The 21,056-nt window shown below is 41.8% G+C and overlaps 1 protein-coding gene across 2 annotated transcripts in view; it reads right to left on the bottom strand.

Annotated features, from left to right (window-relative positions):
* Positions 1 to 67: 67 nt before the first annotated feature.
* The window catches only part of PIAS1 (protein inhibitor of activated STAT 1), an 81,352-nt gene continuing 60,363 nt past the window's right edge, over positions 68 to 21,056 (bottom strand). For both annotated transcript variants that reach the window (XM_032232689.1, XM_032232688.1), the window contains exons 4-14: positions 17,920 to 17,967; positions 14,600 to 14,690; positions 13,311 to 13,445; positions 9,892 to 9,997; positions 9,151 to 9,224; positions 8,328 to 8,488; positions 7,876 to 8,006; positions 7,569 to 7,743; positions 6,167 to 6,309; positions 4,917 to 4,954; positions 68 to 4,154 (exon numbers count right to left, since the gene is read on the bottom strand). In XM_032232689.1, coding sequence (XP_032088580.1) covers positions 3,858 to 4,154; positions 4,917 to 4,954; positions 6,167 to 6,309; positions 7,569 to 7,743; positions 7,876 to 8,006; positions 8,328 to 8,488; positions 9,151 to 9,224; positions 9,892 to 9,997; positions 13,311 to 13,445; positions 14,600 to 14,690; positions 17,920 to 17,967 — 1,399 coding nt within the window. In that variant the 3' untranslated portion in view covers positions 68 to 3,857. The remainder of the gene's footprint in view (positions 4,155 to 4,916; positions 4,955 to 6,166; positions 6,310 to 7,568; positions 7,744 to 7,875; positions 8,007 to 8,327; positions 8,489 to 9,150; positions 9,225 to 9,891; positions 9,998 to 13,310; positions 13,446 to 14,599; positions 14,691 to 17,919; positions 17,968 to 21,056) is intronic.

The following is a 21,056-nucleotide window of genomic DNA, read 5'->3' as shown; positions in this document are numbered from 1 at the left end:
ACCAAGAATTTATCTCTTACAAAGTCAGTCTATATTGCGCCTACACAGCAAGATATTCCACAAGAGAGAACATAATAATGTTTTTATTACATCTAAAGATGTTTTACATAAACAAGTAACATTCAATAGGGTAAACCATTTCTCTTCCAATGCATGTAATAAATATTTTCACTTGGTACTTTTATACAAACTGACATTGGTCTACTATACATTTTTAAAAGCCACTTTTTAAAACTTGTTTGGCATGCTGTATGGAAACTTAGGAGAAAGTTTAAGGCAATGAATCACAGATCTGCGTTTATGGAATCACTTTTTCTGTTTTTCACTTTATATACACAGGTTCTTCCCTTTTGTTAATCAGAACAATTAACAGCAGCACACATCGGGGCCTCTGGCAGTTTTAGTTCAATAGAAATCAAAGCTCTTACTGAAGAAAAATAAAATAAGAAACCATAATTTCAAATTATGAAAAAAGCTATGAAATGTTTAATATAATGGGAAAGCTTAGCCAAAGTACAGCAGAATCACTAGTAAGAATCAGCTTCAGGTTGATACGTTAGTTCTGTTTCAGTAGAAGAAGAAACGTGGGAATGCAGTTAAAAATACTGTGAATTTTGCTTGCAATTTTGGTTTTGCATTCAGATTTTTAACCAGGAAAATGATGCATCTAGTTAATGCCCACAAAAGTGATTCAAAATCACTTTTATTATAGAAGACTCTTGCATCTGTGTGTATACACACAGAGCACAATGTACACAAAGTACACAATGTACAAACAAGACATACAAGTAATAAGCACACCCACACACTCTCCTCTCTGTGGGGAAAAATGATAAGCCGCCTCCCCCACAAAAGCAAATATACAAAACGAAATATGTAGATCTTGCCCTGTCAAATTAAGCAAAACAGACCCTTTTGCTTCCCAGAAAAATTCTACAATTGTCAAAAATTAGTTTGGCAAGGAATCTTCCTACAGAAGAAAATTCGGTAGTCAAAATATGTTGTAACTCCCAAAGTCTGATGCATGGTCTGACTTAATTAACTGCCCAGGTCTCATTTAGGTTGAAAAGACTTAGAGGAGAAGAACCAGCATTCACTCCCTCCGGCTTCTCTTTGGGATGTTACTGAATACCTCACATTCAAACGACCAGGTGCTGCTGGTGGCAATTACTGGAATACCAACAGGAGGTACCTTCCTTTCATAATTATCAAGTCAATTTAACATGGAGGAAGTCCTATGTTTCCAGCAATGTCTAATTCTTCATCAGACTGGGAGCCGGATCAAAATTCTTCTGACGGACCTCAAGCTTAGAATGCACCTCAGTCAAACACCCCACCCCAAAAAAGCTCAACACCCTCTCCACAAACCCACTCAAAGCAGTGCATGGATTCAGCTTCCTAAGGTAGATGCAGCAGGGGAGCCAGTACACATGCAGATCACAGTACGTACGATTCACAGTCAGTGCAAACAAACTTCACACGGCTACTTAGCCTGATGCATTTACTGTACATGCACTGATTCTCCATCACAAGTAAACAGAGCATGACTGCAGCTCGCTTTTACGCACGCTGTGCCCACACTCTCTAGCTTAACAACCTGGAAAGCGCACATCTTACAATGTGCTATGGTGTGTTGTTCAAACACATATTTTAAGTATTTAACAAAAACAATTATTTGGACTTATGCAAAAATGTCAGCTCGAAGGCCACAGACTTTCAAGAGAATGGTGCCAATTCGAGTCTAAAGCCATCCATCTGGCTATTCCCAATCTTCACTTGGAACACAGAGAGGATTAATTTTAAACGTTAGGTATAATTCTTAAGCCACTATTAGTCTTAATGCCCCAAGCTATAGTGAATTTAGAAAATATTACTGTTTTCTACATGTTTCTTTAACTTTTACTGCCACTTAATAAATTAGAAACTAGCAAGGAAACATATTGGCCAAACATTAAGAGAATACATGCATGGAACAGAATACACACCCTCGCTCTCACACGCACATATCTATAAATACATATATACACACACATATACATATAAACAAACATTCCTAAAATGCAAATCAAAATGTAAATGGCAAATGGGATGTATTTCAGAAAATCCAATGTAACATTTCTGAGCTCTATATAAAAAAAATCACAAGATTAAAAATTGGTAGCTTGTTACTGATTTAAGTTTCACTAAAAGACAGCCTTGAAAATCGTCATCATTTGCAGACATGGTTAAAAGGACCAGCTAATGTGCTTCCTGATTAAGACAAAACAAAAAGGCCAGCCTTGTTTCAACACTTTGCTTCCTCCTGCTGAAATCTGCATCATTTTTAAACCTTGGTTTTAAAGGTGACATAAAATCTTTTAATTTCAACACAGATTTTGGCATGCAGCAAATTTCACTTGCATTCCCTGTCATTTTCTTTTTAAAAACCTCCTTCCAATTTCCATGTTTTGTTATTTAATTGGGGAGAAAAATGCTTCTTAAAAAATCAGCCAACTTGGAAAAAAAATTCTAACTAAACAGTCATCCCTAGGTATGGAATTTACAAATGCTAAAAGGGTAGGAGGGCCCACATTTTCCTTCAGAAGGATTTAACAGATAAGAAAAGGTGAACTCATTTAACACATTGTGAAGGAGAGGGATGATAATCTTGTAGATTTTTATTTTCCAATAAGATGCAATACAAAATAAAGGACTTTTAGTCATAATTTAATGGGCCACTCTCTTTAGCCCAATCCTGGGGATTGTTTACTTAAATGTTAGTTTTGCTAAATCCTACTTAATTCAATAGGGCACATTTTCCCAAGTCCCCCCCAAAAACTTTTCTAGGATTGGACCTTGGTGCATATGATGGCCAATGACATTGTCAGCTGCACAATAAACTCACTGAAATTACATTATTCCTCTTAAACGTTGATGGGTTGGCTCTATTTAGTAAACATGTTCTAAGAATTCCACCAATTTCTTTGTCTTTAGCACTCCAGACATAACCTTTTAATTGCCAGGGTAATGCCAAGGAACTATTTCAACCAAGTGTGCCCTCACTGGCACCTAGATTTTAAGAAGCCGTTTCGTCTCATCCAACGGAGCAGAATAACCCCGTATGGCAAAGAGTTAGCAAAGAGGAGAACTGTGAAATCTGAGTTATGAGCAAACCAAGGCAGAGTTAGCTAATCTAAACAATCCAAAGAAGAAATATGGGTCCACATCAGAACAAACAGCCAAAAGACTTTCCAAAAACCTACATCCAGCGGACACTCGAGAGAAAACGCTATGGGGCTTTGGTAACTCAAAACAGCCTCTGTCCTACTTCAGGATAAACAAAGAAGAGCAGAAAAGCAGGAAGTTCAATTGCAAATGTTGAATTAGTTTCAAAGCAAATGTGCAGGCAAACTTTCCCAATGGAGCCTGCCCTAAGGAAAGAGGCATTCTCTCCAATTCTTGTGGATGCTGTCTGTTTCCTTAAGAATCAGAAGTCCTCTATAATGTTCAGTGTTTCAAGCGCACCATTTTCCCCATTAGCACGGCTGTGAATAAACAAAAAGTTACGTGGTTCAGAATCAAAGCTTCAAAACAAGCCCACCAGCGCACAGATCAACCGGGAGGTGAAAAGCCTTCCATAGCCCAAGCAATTAGGTTGGGAGCCTTTGTAATATTTTTTTTGTTTGTTTTTCACCAGTTAAATTATCTTAGGTTTATATACAAAAGTACAACTGAAAATATAGTTTTGTTCTCTGTACACATCTTTTGTTTTTTCCCTACAAAAAAGGAAAAATCTTATCTGCATTTCTAAACAAAAATAAGGTGAAACAAAATCACAAATCTCTTCACCCACAAGTCCAGGGACACCTCAACTGAGCTCAGTCCAAAGAAATAATGTCTGGGATGACGCCGAAGAGAGACGCGGGGTCTGTGCTACCTCTGCTGGCCACGGGGTGGCTGTGGGCCTCCCGAATACTGGTGGAGGATACGAGGCTGCTGTTGCTGCCGCTGTTGCTGCCATTCGTGGCGGGGAGTGTGGTGCCCCCTCCGGTGTTCAGCTGGTCCAGGAACATCTGCGACGAAGTGTAGGGGAAAAACCGGGAGTGCAAGAGTTCTTGATCATCGGAAGTGGAGACAGCGGCGGCAGCGGCCGCCAAAATGGAACTGCTGTAATGCTGGGGAGAAGATAAAAGGCTGCTGAAACCAGGAAGGGTCAAGGACACCCCGGCACTTCCGACTGCCAGCCCAAACATGCCTACAATTTGGCACTTCGAATCTCACCCGGCTCAAGGCTGACTCAGCCTTCCATCCTTCCAAGATGGGTAAAATGAGGAGCCAGATTGTTGGGAGTAAAAGGGTGACTCTGTAAACCCCTTAGAGTGGGCTGTGAAGCCCTGTGGAGCGATATATAAGTCTAAGTGCTATTGCTCTCATTGGAATGAGAGTTAGAGGCTTCCCAAGCACAGGCCACGAAGAGGCCCTGCGAAATCTCAGATCTGGAGTTGGGGCACCAGGGTGCGTTTCAATGTTCAGCCGCCACAGAGGAAGGCTGGAATATCCATCACGGCCTCTGAATGAAGGCCGAGGCATCTTGGGAACCCATGAAATGACAAGAGGGAAGAGAACGGGAAGGTCTCCTTTCGGAGGCGCAATTTTACACCACTTGTCACGCACTGGATGGCTGCACCAAATTAGGGCATTTTAGTACACCAAGGTATTTATTGCCTTTCAAAAATGAATTTGGCAATCAATTTGTCAAATTCCCTCAGTAACTAGAGGAACCTTTTAACCTGTACCTTTAACCATAAAGATGAGTGGATAATTAGGGATATTATATTATGTATTGTTTTAAGTGTACTTCTACGCTCCAAAATGCTGGGATCTTTTGGAGATTCTGGAAATATATGAATACGTGAATAAATTAACACACAACGTACCTGATTGTCTCCTGGTAAGAAGGAAAAGAAGTCCAAACCTGTGGAGAACAAAACGAAGATATTCACTTAATCCTTCAGGGAAAGATTGAAGGCAAACGAGGTCCAGGGAGAAGAAGAACATCAGGGCTTCAAAATCTAAGGGACCAGTTTGGACAAAACTCAACAGCACTTTTTTTTTTGCAGCTGTTGATAAAAATAGGATCAGCAACTGGATTGCCAACATCTGATGAAGAAGAAGATACGTATATAATGCTGGGAGAAGCCATCCAGATGCACAAGGTGAGGTGGCATCAGTGTGCTAACCATGCCATTTTAAACCTGGCACAGATAGAGAGAGAGATGCAGTGGAGGCTCTCCATGAAGACCACCTGAACGTTTGAGCTGATGCAAGATGTAGCCTTCTGGGTAGTAACTGATGCAGCACCTGAACAACATCCCCACTGCAATAGCACAATTACCTTCTGGCTCCAATTTAAAGGGTTGCTGGTCAGCTTTAAAGTTGGGGACCTCTGGGCACACCTACTGCAGGTTGGATCTACCTGTCCAGTGAGCTCTGGACCAGAAGGGCTGCTCAGGGTCCCCTCTGCTTCATGGACTGCAATGTCCCTCTCCGTGCACACAGTGTGCCCCCAAATATTTGACTACCAATACGGTAGAATATTAATTGTAGTAATATATAAACAAAATAAAATATTTCTCTTTTCTGACAACTCTCCTCTGTGTATATGACAACAGGACTCTGACCCATAAAACCCCTATCAATATGTGTGTGATTGTCTTCACACAACTTTAACAGATTAACAGAGTTGGAAGGGAGTTTGTAGGTCATCCAGTCCAATCCCCCAGAGCCCAAGCAGGAGACTTTGCTCCATATCTGACAGACGGCACTCCAGTCTCTTCTTGAAAGCCTCCAGGGACGAAGCTTCTGAAGGCAACATCTGTTCCAGTGGCCGATTGCTCTCACTGTCTTGGTTGTTTCTGTTCCAAAAAGACTGATCTGAAAATGATCCAGCGAGCCCCCCTGGCTTCATCCATCCCTCAGACTGTAGGCTCAGGGCTTTTATTAAACATAAAAGCAAACTAACAGAATGCTTTGTTGCGGGGGACAGAGAGGATAGAATTCAGCCTAAGATGTAGTCCAGTTTCAACATCTTTTATTCCACAGAAAGGGCCCCAAAGTTAAGACCGGTCATTCCCCAGAGGAGTCTGGCCTCACTCCCCAGCCAACTTCTCAAGGGTCAGCAGCCTACCTTGGAGGTCGTAAGGCATGGGAGTCATATGAAACGGGTGCCTGTAGTCCTGCAGAAGTGATGTGTTGATGTAGCTTGTGTCAACAGCTGGAAGGCTGGGAGTTCTGGAAACAGGAGAGACTTGGTGGGGCAGACTTAAAAGGCTAGAAAAGAAAAGAAAAGGTGGAAGTCAAAGGCAGCTGTGGGCTCCTCCCACAGCCCTCCTCCCACAGCCCCTGAGATTCAGAAGTAGGTGTTTGTATTGCTCACCCTGCCAAATGACAAGGGTTTCATTTGTCATTAAACAAGCGATGATTCTTTACTTCCCTTCCATGGCCTTTTTTAAAAATTAAGTCTTGTGTATTGGGCTGTTACCTATCAGCATTTCCGCAGCACACAGAGAGGTTTCACCCATTAATTTCTCCTCTGTTATCTCCAAAGGCCACTAGCCATGGGACTCTTTCCAGGGGTGAAATTCAGCAGTTTCTGACAGGTTCTGGAGAACCAGTAGCAGAAATTTTGAGTAGTTCAGAGAACGGGTAAATACCACCTCTGACTGGCCCCAGAATGGGAGGGAATGGAGATTTTGCAGTATCCCTCCCCCGTCACGCCCACTAAGCCCCCAGAGAACTGGTAGTAAAAAAAATTGGATTTCACCACTGACTCTTTCCTTCCCATGGGAAAGGGTAAGTGGAATTCCCTGTAGGATTTCTGCAGCACAGTCTTGTCAGGACATAAAGCCGATTGTATCATCCATTTTTCCCCTCAGAATACGGGGCTGGGAAAGGCTGCCAGAGTGATCTGCAGATATGCCACCTACTTGTGGAAGCTTCTGTTTATCGGTTGTTTTCACAGAATATGAAAGAAACCCCCAAACCAGGCTTCAGTGGATGTGATTTGGAGAAATAAAAGATCCCAAAATGAAACTCCGTCTGCACACCCTACATGGAACCACAAATTGCCAAACAGGTAATATCGACTGACAATGTTATGGAACCTGCCTGTTATGGTTGTAAGTCGTACTGGTTGCAAAGTGGGGCATTACACAACTGGACACAATGGAATGACTTTTTTTGTGGTAGTTTCATGCACCTGCTGTGATCATAACGCAACCTTCTTGGTCATTAAGTGAACCCACTGTTTGATATGGGTTGGTTTTGCTGAAAAATTGAGCTAAACATCAGGTTCTAGCAATCACATCGTAAATTGTGGTCATGTGGCTGGGGACACTGCCAATGACTGTAAATGTGGGGCTAGTTGCTGAATGCCCAAATTACGGTCATGTCACCGTGGGGGAAGGGGAGGCTGGCTGCTGTAACTTCAGAACTGGGTCCCAAGTACCTTTTGGGGGGTGGGGTCTGTGGTGACTTTGAAGGTAAGTCGAGAACTACCTGTCTCCCTCAAACTTTGGTCCCCATCTCACCTCTTGCTGTTAATGGATGACACAGGAGACAGTGACGGACATCTCCTCTTGATAGGTGGTTCCTCTTCCTCTTCATCTGATGAACTGTCAAGGGTTAAGTCGATGACCTCAACCTTCTTGTTTTTGTTGGACTGATGAGAAGACACCTGATGATCCACAGAAGAACTTAAGCAGCCTAGGAACAGTCAAATGTCGAAGTCACCGTAAGTTGAAGCCATGTGTCACGTAAGGAACAATTGTGAGTCACACACAAAGCAACAAAGAGGCAAAATGTTTAAAGAGGCAGACAAGTTATCGCGAAGCTCACCTTCGATGCCATTATAAGATGTTGTCACTTCTTGGGCCTCTTTTTTTGATCTCATAGGAGCCCATGACCCATCTTCCTTAAACTGAATTTCATCACAATCTGTGCAGTATTTCAGAATTTCCATAAACAACCTATAAAATAGAAGCTTTCTTTAAAATCATCCTGAATATACAGGAAGGCATATCTAATAAGCTATGTTCAACCTCTGAGACCTAATGTGGAAAGGCAGCATCAAAGCACAACTTAATACCTTAGACCAGGGTTTCTCAACCTTGGCAGCTTGAAGATGTGTGAACTTCAGTTCCGAGAATTCCCTCACCAGTTAGAATTCTGAGACTTGAAGTCCATCCATCTTCAAGCTGCCAAGGCTGAGAAATGCTGCCTTGGACATTTTGAGGAGGTCTCTAGAACAGCTGATTCCCAACTCTTCCTGGCTTCTGAAAGGTACTCACCCATCAATTATTAGATGTTCATAGGGTGCTTTCTTGTCACAGACAGGACACACCCAAGTGGGTTTCTTTTCATTCATCTGAATGTACAAGGTGGCATCAAAACACTGAAGGTGCGAGCAAGTCAAAGACCTGCAAGGTATTGCTAGTCGCATTTTGCCAAGCTTTTGAGAGAGGAAAAAAAGTGAATTGAATAATTAAGTCTGACATACAAACAACAGTTGGCTTAACAAAAGAAGTCCTTTTTGGCCAAATAAAAGTCTCTACCAAGGTAAAGCAAAAAGGTGTACAGGAGTTTTGAAGGCAAACTCTGCATAAATAAATTCATTCATCTTCTCCCACAGAGAATGACTCACCTTCCCACTGCGGCATTCTGGCCAGAGACGGTGAATTAACTTTCAAAATGACATTGGGTAGTAGATACAGGGAGTCCCTGACTTACAACAACTCATTTAGCGACCATTCAAAGTTACAACGGCACTGAAGAGACTTACGACCGTTTTTCACAGTTACGACCTTTGCAGCATCCCCATGATCACGTGATCAAAATTCAGAGGCTTGGCAACTAGTTCATACATATGACCATTGCTGTGTCCCAAAGTCATGTGATTCCCCTTTTGTGACCTCCTGACAAGCAAAATCAATGGGGAAGCCAGATTCACTTAACAACCTTATCAACTTCAGTGATTCACTTAAGAACTGACCCCAAAAAACTCACAGATGTCTCACTTAACAGCAGAAATGTGGGCTTAATTGTATTCATAAATCAAGAGCTACCTGCACTCAGTGCAACAAAGAAAGAATTTTAGGGGAAAAATGCACTTACTGGGCATAGAAGAGAAACTCTTAAACTAGTTGTTGCTATCTCGCTGTCAGGATCTGCTGTTAGCTTCTCTTTGACTGTCAAGAACAGAAAACAAAACAAAACTGAAACTTTCATCAGAAGGCGTGTAACAACCAAATGAAATGGGGGAATGCATTTGATGAGTTAAAGTCAGAAACAGGTCTTCAGGTCTCCAGATGAGCTAACCAGTTGAAGAACCGACAGTAAAATCCTCCATGGGATGCTGAAAGCAAGACAGCAGATGGAAAAAAGGGGGACAAACCGCGTGAATGGAACTCAGAGCCAGGCAGAATCAGTCCTCAACTCAGCTGTCTTGAGGATTAAAAAAAAGCAGGGATTGGAGAGAGCAAGCCAATCCAGCAGGCCCCTTGAGGCAGTCGCTACAGTTCAGAAAGGTCTATTTTGTAAGGTGTCCTTACTCACCTGAGGAAACAAACTTGACTGGCCCAGAAAATAGACTCTCTGACTGCAGGAAGGGCACAGCTCAGACACCTTGAGAATCATAAGAAGCTAGCCCAAGTTCCAGCATTTCCAATTCATTCATTCATTCATCCATTCATTTTCTCGGTCAATGACTCTGGGCAGCTTACAATTCAAAAACGAATTACAATTAAGACACTTAAAACAATTTAGAGCAATAAAACAACAATAAGGGGGAGCATTATTGCAGTGTCCTTCTTCTGAAATTATTCTATACTTGCAGTTTGCACCCAGTGGACGTACTTAGCGCTCTTGAATGGTCGGGGTTTCTTATGCCTTTTATTCGTAACCTCTGTAGCAACACGGACGAGGAGAGCTGCTTGACAAGGTAGACGGCCATTGAATAAGACTGCAGGGAAACACAAGGAAGAACCAGTCAGTCTAAATATCAGGAATGCATTTGATGATTTCCAAATCCCCATGAAGTTAGGAATTAGAAGCAACATTCAAGGGTTTTGGGGAGATGTAGTAAATAATAGAAGTTATTTTTATTGTTTGCACTTAGAAGAAATATAGAGGATTAGGCTGTAGGAGGTTGTCATTTAACACATCCTTGTGCAACATCCAGCAGCTTCCCAGGAAAAATATATGAAATTACCTTATCTAGGAAGGATAGGTTGATGTGGTTCAAATTTCATTTTATTGAAAGTACTAGAAGAATATTCATTACACATTTTCTTCTTTAACAAATGCCAACATCTAGCTGATAGATTTTATGTTTTGTATGTTTCATCAAAACAATACAATCAAATCACTTTAGAAGTTGCCACATTTGTTTTGAATGTATGATGCATTCATCAGGGATTGGTCAGAAGGAATATAAAACTATTTTTTGCATTTTCTGTTGTTTGTTTGGTATGTGGATTTAACTTGCCAATTACCTCCCTGCGTCCCATCAGATCGCACAGGGTAGGCCTCCTCCGAATTCCATCCGCCAGTCAGTGCCGACTGGCGACTACGCGGAGGAGAGCCTTCTCAGTTGCAGCTCCGACGCTATGGAACAATCTCCCCGTGGAGATCCGTACCCTCACCACCGTCCAGGCCTTCCGCACGGCCCTCAAGATCTGGCTATCCCGTCAGGCCTGGGGATAGGACTTTACTCTCTCCCCGCCCGAATGCTGAGTGAATGTTGTGCTTTTATGGTTAATTATTTTTTTACTCACATTTTCTTTTATGTCTTGTCTTGCACTCCCTTCCCTCATTATTGTAAGCCACCCTGAGTCCCCTCAGGGAAAAGGGCGGCCTATAAGTGTTCAGTAAACTCAAACTCAAACTTGTGATTATGTACAATAAGTACATAAAAACTGATTTGACTTGATTTAATTTCAAAAAATTAGTCCGAAGACTAAAAGCCTAGTTTTCCTAATTCCAAATACCTCAAGATAAAAGTTTCTTTAAAAGTGCCTGGATTTGATTCTGACACCATTTTAGTCCAGTTTCATTATTCTACAATAAACACCATAACTTACATACAACTTAAGAGCTGAAAGAAGGAATTCATCAAACCTAAGATAGTTGAGAGATGCAGAACTCCTATTCAAAACTATATAAAGTCCTGATAGTCTCAAAATAGTCTCAGAAGGGGTAGCAATAATTACCTTTATGCCAACTTCACCTATTTTATTATTTACAATTATCTCAATATTATCAACCCGTATATTAAAAGCGAAATAACAGTTCTATGAACTATGGAACAAAATACAATGTTTACTTGCTTCTAGTTCAACTTATTTCAACTTATTTGTGATTCTTTGGGGGCAAAGTAGAGGGGTACCATAACTCACCCATGTCTGTATCTGCATGGATGCATGCATGTATGCACACATACAAATGCATACACACACACACCATTTCCCCCCTTTTCTTTTTCTAAATTGAACGTTGTTTATTAAGCTGCCACGATTTGTACAATATCTAACTTACACAAGAGCTCTATCACACATCCCTTTAATGGTTCAATTTGGCAAAGAGCCAAAATGATCAAATAACATACTGCCAGCATAACGCTTAAAGAAGCAACTTGCCTCAGCGGCTTTACAGAAATCCGATAAACAACAGAGAAAGCAGGACATCAAGTTTATCCCTTTGCTTGGGTTGAAAAGCCAATGTTTGGAAATCCAAGCCCTGCATGATGAACCTTTATAAAGGAATAAAGGAATCTGACAGATTCCAGAAACATTGCTAGGTTAGCAGCGAGGAGCAAACCCTGAAGTCATAGAATCACAGGGTTGGAAAGAAACACACAGACACACACACACACAGACACACACACACACACACACACACACACACACACGTGTCAACTGTGAAACTAGTCTGAGCGAGGCCCTTTTGGAGGCTTCAGTGCTGCCATGCTGGAGCTGAGGGATAGGGAGGGGAGAATAGAGATACTGTATTTTTTGGAGTATAAGATGCACCAAGGTTTTGAAGAGGCAAATTAAAAAAAAAGTTTTTGCACCCTGCAAACCTCCCAAAAACAGTCCGTTTTTCGCGAAAACGGGCCTGTTTCCCCCCCCCAAAAAAAGGCATGGATAGCCTTTAGGAAGCTTATAGAGTGCTCCTGGGGCCTGGGGTAAAATTGAGCAAAAATGGCCTGTTTTTTGCTCATTTCTGCCCTCCCCAGCCCCTAAGAGCTCTCTAAAAGCTTCCTAGAGGCTATCCATGCCCTGCATGGCCATTTTGGTGAAGGGGGTGGGGTGTCGAGAGGCATAAAATGCTGTATTCCGTGTATAAGACTCACCCAGATTTTCAGCCTCTTTTTTGAGGGAAAAGGGTGCGTCTTATACTCCGAAAAATATGGTAGCTGAGGTTTTGTAGCCAAAACAAAATAGTTTCCCCTGAGAACCAAGAACATTCCCACAGATGGCTGAAGAGAGGAGGAGTGAAGTTTCCAAGAAACTGGACAGCACCTTGATTGGACCATGTGGCTGATTGTTTGGGAAGGGGGGGGCGGGACTTTTACTTTTAATTAAGTGAAAACCGTGAGAACCTTTAGAGTCAGTTTTCACCAGCCTGTGCCAATATGATATATCCAGTAAACGTGTTCTTGGAGGAAATTGCTTGCCTCGGAGTTCTGTTTGCTATGGGTGTATTACTTGGAATCCTGACACCCAGGTGTTGAAATCCAGACTTAAAACATCTCCAAAAGATACATGTCCAGCCTCTTTGACTACACAGAGTAAATTGTTCATCCTCTCCTCTCTTGATAATCAGTTCCACTCTTACACCAAAACATCTGAAAAAGGGTGTTCTTAAAATGACCAGATCTGCACCAGAAGGCTCAGGTGGTTTCCTTAGTCCTGCTATTTTCAATCTGAGTAGCAAGGAGTGGTTTTCATTTACTCTCAAGACCTCGCTGCTTCTGGCAACTAGGCAAATAATTAAATAGTACTTTTTAAGGGTTGTCTCTTCTTTTGCTTATACATGCAATTGGAATTGTTTGGCTGCCCAGTTTTCATTTAGCCCAATTATCTATGCCTCCCTCAGTAACATCCATCTCCTCCAACTGATGCCAAGATATACTAAGATGTAGCCAATCTACAAAAAGCCCCAGAAATATTTCTTGAAATCATTAAGTTCAGACAAAGCTACTCTGATTCACTGACTATATGTAACAATCCCTTCTGCCAATAATTTTGCTTTGTAGCGAAAACATTACTTACTCTTCCTATTTCTGCAGTCCAAGACACGACGATTGTGTTTGGTACTGTTGTGGATAGTCGTACCAGTGAAGTAATGTTGATTGGTCTGCTTGGTCGCTTTGGTTCAACCCCATTTTTAGTTGGAGGAAGATAGCCCTGAAACACCAGAACTCAAATTACCATTATGAAAATTACCATGTAAAGCAGGGCCCGCGAACTAGATTTGGCCTGCAATGTGATTGGAAACGGCCTGTGGGGCCGTCCTGGAAAATGTAAGGCGGCGGACCGCGTGGCTTCGGCCCGGTCTACCCAATGCGAAAAGAAACATGCCAGCAGTTTGGGGAGCAATGTCAAGCTAGTCATGCCCACACAGTTGACCACGGCCAGTGAATGGTGTCAAGGTGGCCATGCTCGCCCAGTCAGTCCCCCCCCCCGAGGTCAATTGCAGCCCTGATGCAGCCCTCAATGAAATTGAGTTTGACCCCCCTGATGTAAAAGCAATGTCTTCCTTTTCATGACCTTGCTCAAGCCCACGTCAATATTTGAAGTAGATCGTTATGTCCCTTTTGTTGGTAGGGAATTAAGATGAGACCCATATACCCCTCAGTTCCCTTTATGAGATAGGTTGATAGAGATTAGCAGATAACTATAACTAGTCAAAGGTCAGAAAGTTCATTTCATACTACAAAGAAACCAAAGAAGAAGAGAAGAAAGTCAATTCACAGGCCCCATTGAATAGAATATGTTTTTTGAGAAAAACCAAGTTTTTGTGTTTTTGGTTAATTTTTTTAAATCCCACAATATATAGAGAGGACTTGAAACAGAGGAGCTGAGCCACCTTGCCTAGTTCCAAAGCTAAACAAGATCAGGCTTCACAGGTACTTATTTGCAAAGAAAGATTCAATGAACATGTCCACGAAGTCACCAGGAGGTGAGCACTAACTCATGGGAGGCCAATTTGTGTGGAATGAGAGACCAATAGGTCACCCCAGGGCAATAGGCTAAGCTGGGAAGTAAAACTAAAGAATCCTAAAAAAAGGGAATAGTAACCATTTCCATCCTGTTGACTAAAAAGGTTGTCAACTAGTCATGTTTGTAATAATCCCCAGAAATTGAATTTGACTCCCACGAGATTTTGCCCCAAAAGAACTGTAAGCAGAAGAGACGGAATAACTCAAGTGGCTTCTGCACGTCAACAAATGCAAAGACCACTTTAAGGACGGTTATGCCACAAACCATCCACATAGCTGCCACATGAATTATTTTATGGAAAAGAAGACTATAGGAATCAAATTTGGGGAGATACTCACAGGGAGGCTGCATGGTTTTCCATTAACTTTCACACAAAGATTCGGCGGGAAGTGGTCTTCTTGTGGGCAACTGGTTTCAGATAAGCAAAACCTAAAGATATGACCAAGTTCAGTTATATGTTATTTTATATTTTATTTATTTTCATCCACCAAAAATAACTAAAGGTAGCAAACAAACTAATATTCTTTCCTCCCCTATTTGCCCCCCAACAACAATCCTGTGATTATAGATATACATGTTTGTATAGGTATGCATATAATGAATGACATTTAGTAATAGAGCCGAGGTGGCGCAGTGGTTAAGGTGCAGTACTGCAGGCCACTTTAGCTGACTGTGATCTGCAGTTCAGCGGTTCAAATCTCACCGGCTCAAGGTCGACTCAGCCTTCCATCCTTCCGAGGTGGGTGAAATGAGGACCCGGATGGTGAAGGCAAGTTGCTGACTCAATTTGCTAAAAAAATTTGTAAACCGCTTAGAGAGGGCTGAAAGCCCTATGAAGCGGTATATAAGTCTAATAAATAAATAAATAAATAATATTGTGTGCAAAGATTTCAGTATTTAAGAGAGAGAAATCTTTAGTATGCCTCATAATCTCCTGAGTCACGGTACAGGGAGTCCTTAACTTATGACAATGGAGCCCAAACTTTCTGTTGCTAAGTAAAACATTTGTTGTGAGTTTAGCCCCATTTTACAACCTTTCTTGCCACAGTTCTTAAGTGAATCACTGTAGTTGTTAAGTTAGTACCACAGTTGTTATGGGAATCTGACTTTCCCGTTGATTTTGCTCGTCAGAAGGTTGTAAAATGGGATCATGTGACCCTGGGAGGCTGCCACCATCATAAATATGAACCAGGAATCAGTTGCCAAGCATGTGTGTTTTGATCATGTGACCATGGGGATGCTGCAATGGTTGTAAGTGTCACTTTTCAGTCCCGTTGTAATTTCAAATGGTCAGCAAATGAACTGTTATAAGTCGAGGACTACCTGTATTATCCTATCATATCAAGATTGGGGGGGTAGCATATAACATTAGATTGGCAACCTTAAGCCAACCCCTTCCTCTTAATTAGATCTGAAGCCCACAACCCTCTAGGTTCCATGCTCCCTCCGTCTTTTGCTTTATGACTGCACATAAAAAAGAGGAAAGTTATTGAGGGTATGACCAGTACTGCCAAGAAACACATATGCCAGTGTTTCTCAATCTTGGCAAGTTGAAGACATCTGGACTTCAAATCCATATATCCTATGCTGCGTGGGGAATTCTGGGAGTTGAAGTCCAGATATCTCTAAAACTTGCCAAGGTTGAGAAACACTGACCTAGACCCCATACTCTCACAACTCCAAACATGCCTAGTGATCAAAATGCTGGAGAATCCTGGCTTGGGTCTCTTGTTAAGTTGTTGATGGATGCCATCTTGGTTTTCTTAGATAACAGTGAGGCACGTAAAAATGCCCCAGAACCCAACAGAACCCTTGTGGGCTACTTATCACCTATAAAGCCCTTCATGGTAGTGGGCCTGGGTATTTGAGAGACCGCCTACTGCCAATTACCTCCACTAGACCAATACGATCGCATCGATTAGGCCTCCTCCGAATTCCATCTACTAGCCAGTGCAAACTGGCAACTACCCGGAGGAGAGCCTTCTCGGTGGCTGCTCCGACCCTCTGGAACGAACTCTCCGTGGAGATTCGGACCCTCACCACCCTCCAATCCTTCCGCGCCGCTTTGAAGATCTGGCTGTCCCGGCTGGCCTGGGGTTAAGATTCCAACCCCACCCGAATTGTGTGACTGTTGTGCTCTCTTTTAATATGTTGTATTGTTTCCATATTGGAATACTGTTTGTCTTTCCCCCCCTCCCTTTTTGAATTGTGAGCCGCCCTGAGTCCCCCCAGGGAAAAGGGCGGCATACAAATAAAGGAAATGAAATGGGTGAGATTACTCCAGGTGCACTCCTGCCATCAACCAATCACTGGGTCAAGGAGAAATGGTGCCTTCATCAGGCAGTTTGCAGAAAGCTGCTGTCCAAGTTCTGAGTCATACCAAGGACGCCTGCACACAATTCCAGCAACTACTGCTAAGGATAGAGCTAAACACTGTGTGCCTCTTCCCCCGAAGCCAAATTTTATAGATAAGGGAACGTCAAACGCCTTTCACATTTTTTGGGAATTTCTGCTGCTACATCAGTTCTTCTTTAAGTGAGATTCTGCAGCTTAGAGTGTAGCTCCACTCAACTTACAAGTGGTCTTTCTTGTCAAAGCTTATTCTGAAACACAGCCTGAGCTACGGTCTCCTTGAGGGTCTGAGGGGGTGCCAATCCAAGATGTTGGCAGAACAAGAGCCAGGTCTCAAGGGACATCATTCTGCCAGCAGAGTTCATGGGGCAGCAGGCTTCTCGCTTCTCACAAATATTACTTAAGAGAGAACAAGTCATTGCAAATTAGGTACGGGTGCTTTCTCATTTAGTGGCCACAGTTGAGACCCGCAACCTGGTTGTTAAATGAAGTGGTCATTATGTGAGACTGCAACTGTTATGATCTTATTTGAATTTTCTTTTGTTTTACAGACCTGCAAAGGTTTTCATCATTGTTGTAACTGTGAACAGTCACTAAATAGTCAGTCGCTAAACAAGGGCTACCTGTACTTAATTATAACCCAATAAATAAGCAGGCTTATTTATTTATAATCAAGGGAAGAAAGGTGAGTTACGCTTAGATCTTCACGTAACAATCTTCTTTTGGGCAGAGCTTGAAACTTCAGCATGGATTTAAACATAAAAATTGCTATGCAAATTATTAAGAATAAAACCGCTTACAGAAAAAAACCCATCGCTAACAACTGCAATTTAAAATTAGTCATTGAACTGCATCAAGCATTGTCCATGGCTCCTCCATCCTCTTCTTGGAGGTAGAGACGGCCTATGGAGGAACAAGACTATTGTATTGTATTGTAAGACCTCCAGCAGCAGATTAATGAGGGGAAAACCCAGTCTCTCTGCTGGATCTGTGGGAAAGCAACAGGTGAAGGAATGGGGCTTCCATTTCTATTACGCACTTTGTTATCTGTTAGATCCACTGGATTAAATAACCCAACTAGAATAGGCAGAATATGTAGACTGAAGATGATTAGACAGTCCTGAATAACTAGATAGGATAAAGTGTGGGATGACTGGCTCAGACAATAGGACGTAGGGGAACATTTATATGCATACTCGCTATCAGTTTGCATAATTTAAGCTGGTTGTAGACACAATATATGGCACAGAATGTGAAGGAGAAGGGAAATACCATATTGCAATTGGAGTATAGGAAAAGCAATTACCTTAACTGGACCTGCACAGTGAAATCACATTTTGTTCCAGAAATATCCCTAACAAAGACATTAAACAGGGATTAAATACAGTTCGTTAAAATAATCCATTACATAATTTAAGCATATAAAGCTTGACACCAAACTATGTTGAAATGCCCTGCAAATGGCACATTTTATCAGGTCCAGGCTGCATCCTCCTTCTTCAAGCCCCTTCCCATTTTCTGAACAGAATACATTGACAAGTAGCATTTATATGGTTCTGGCATCATTTTAAATTAGGCACATACTCTGAACATGGGGGTCAGGGCACTCATGTGCCTCCCACGTAGCAGCAGAGTGTGAGCAAAAGTACATTGACTGGCAAACAGCCTGCATAGAACCGCCTGACCACCCTTGGGGTATAAAATAGAGCTTTGATTGCACTTGTGGCATAAGTGGCCCAGACTTGTGAACTACTAGATAACTAAGAGGAAAGGTTACAAAAATTAAGGGCAGAGATCCCAGGAGTGGCAAAGCAAATGCAAAAATGCCACTCAGACAGCAAAGGCTTTTTTGTCTGGTATCAGACCTTGGCAAGCATCTACAAGGAGAAAAGATGAGGCAGCATGAGGCAATGTGCCCCCCTACATTGTATCTTCAAATAGCAGGTTGGGAAGGATGGGTCTACCCTATTTATGAAAACCACTGGATTATGGAAACACAGAGACTCTGTAGATATGCGGAACATGCAGAACCAGAAGACCGTGCGTGTATCTCTAGATATAGCTATAGTAGCTGTGTGCTTGTGCATAGCAAGACTTGGACAAAATTAAAGAGAATTTACCACGAAAAGAATATGGGTTCTACTGTGCATCTATGGAAAGAATGCGCTCTTTAAGAATGCAAGAGTCTCATATCACATGAGCCAAAAACTTGATCTGAGGCGGCTACTTAAAAATAATGATATGAATTGCCAGATGAAGTTACAGTTGCTTTCCTTTTGCTGTGTCTGCTCTAACATTTTAATGTACTAAAATCAGATCCAAAATCCACGAGCAGGAATCTCAAATGGGAACAGAGACATGAACTGAGCAAACAGAAACCTTGATTTTGAAATCTTAAGAGAAACCTTGTTTACTCTGCAAAAGCAGATCAGAAACATTTTATCCACCAAGAATCAAAAACTGTACAGTGGCTTGGAGATGCAAACAGTGGCATAACTAACCATCTCTCTCTCCCTCTCTTTCTCTCATGAGAAATGGGCAGTCCAGGAAAAGCCTTGAGAAGATGGTGGAGCCCAGAGTGGGAAATGACTGCATCTTCAGAAAAAGAAGGGGAGAATTCTTACGGAGTCATCAAGGATGCTGGCAAGAATTCAGTTTACTTGGATAGAGAAGCAACTGCTCCAAAGTTTAAAAATAAAGATTTCTTTGTTGATCTTGACAGAAGCTACAAAGGGCAGGGTGGCGTGTCAAGGAAGTCTGTGATGAGTCTAATAAAAGAAGCAATGGCGCTGCATGTTAAGAATGTACTGTACTCACCAGATTTGGATTCTAATTTACTACATGTTCCTTGTGTAGCCCTCAAGGGACAACCGAGTGGGATTTGTTGATGGGGGTTGTCCAGTAACAAGTAAGATGGGGGATTCATTGTTGAAAGGATCAAAGTTTGAACCTAGATTTTTCAGACAGCATTCTCCAAGGATTGGGAAATTTTCTGAAAAACCAACTGAGCTTATAAAGTTCACGAAACAATGTAAATAGAGGAGCTGCACTGAATTCTGGCACAGGTACTGGACCACTGAAATACACAGCAAACCAGACCAAAACAAAGAGAAGAGTGGGCCATACAATTCAAAACGGCCAATCAATGAAAATCGGCCAATCAATGCTGCTTTATGTGTTTATGTTGAAATATCCTCAAAAATGACATTCAAAATATGTAACCAGCATAGAAAATCTAGAAAATGAAGCATAGCAGCGAGATAAGTGGCTAAGAAAATCTATAATGCTCTCTGATACACTGATCACTGAGACAAATGGAGAAAACAAGTGTCTGTAATTTCTTGGTTGAAGAATGCTACAGTATTTTCACCATTTCTATCTGATGAAGCACTGGGGGAAGAGAATTTCAGACAATTTGTTGCTTGTGTAAGAAAGAAAGAAATCTGAAAAAAGCCATTTTTTGATCATGGATGAAAATGTATAAAGACCAGATCTATGATTATTTGAAAGAACAATGAGGTTATTGATAAGAAACATATTCCCTTTATAACAGAAAAAATATATAAATAAGAATTGTTGATTGTTAGACATGTGTTTGAACTATGCAGAATGATTCAAGCATCAAAGGGATGGAGAGAAACTATTTCAACAGCTAATGACATGCAAAACAGATTACCCACCATTTTAAACTGTGGTTCAAATGAAAACGCAATATAAATCACATTAATATGCTTTGATCTAAAACAGATCAAACATGCTGGTTGGGAAATTCTGGGAACGGAAGTCCATACATCTTCAAGTGACCAATAATGACCTAAAGAATAAGCTTACATCCTCAAAGCAAAATGTAAGAAGCTGCACTGTAGAACAGAAGAGGGCATCGTGACTGGAGATGCAACTAGCATAAAGGACTATAGAAGCCTGGACCATCCACAGGAAAGATGAAACTGTAGTTTACTCTGATGACAGTAAATTGTCCAACTAAGACCAGCTGGAGTAAAGAGTCAGGATCTGAACGAGCAGTTGCCATCCCTTCCACTGTACAGTAGTCCTCGACCTACGACCACAATTGAGCCCACAATTTCTGTGGTTAAGTGAGACATTTGTTAAATGAGTCGTCGTCCGTCCGTCCCCCGCCCCCGCCCCGGGCTTACTCCAATACTGGAAATTTTGAAGAAGATACTAGGCAGTCGCTGGTCTGAAATGGTATAGGGTTTCCTGCCTGAGCAGGAGGTTGGACTAGAAGACCTCCAATGGAACAATTTTTCAGTATTCTTCAGCTTATGTTCAGGAACACACTCTCAGAAAGGGCTCCTGTTAACTTCAAATTTCCAACAATTCAGAACCAGAGTCTTCAAATTAACTTATTCTCCAAATTCCCGTCATATCAGAATGATCCCTCTGCATATTCTATTTAACTCCCCCCCACCTAGCTCCATCTCC

Source organism: Thamnophis elegans, chromosome 16 (genome assembly GCF_009769535.1).
Source record: "Thamnophis elegans isolate rThaEle1 chromosome 16, rThaEle1.pri, whole genome shotgun sequence".
In the NCBI taxonomy this organism is placed as follows: domain Eukaryota; kingdom Metazoa; phylum Chordata; class Lepidosauria; order Squamata; family Colubridae; genus Thamnophis; species Thamnophis elegans.
Note: the sequence above shows the minus strand (reverse complement) of the source record. Positions and strands in the feature narration are given on the sequence as shown.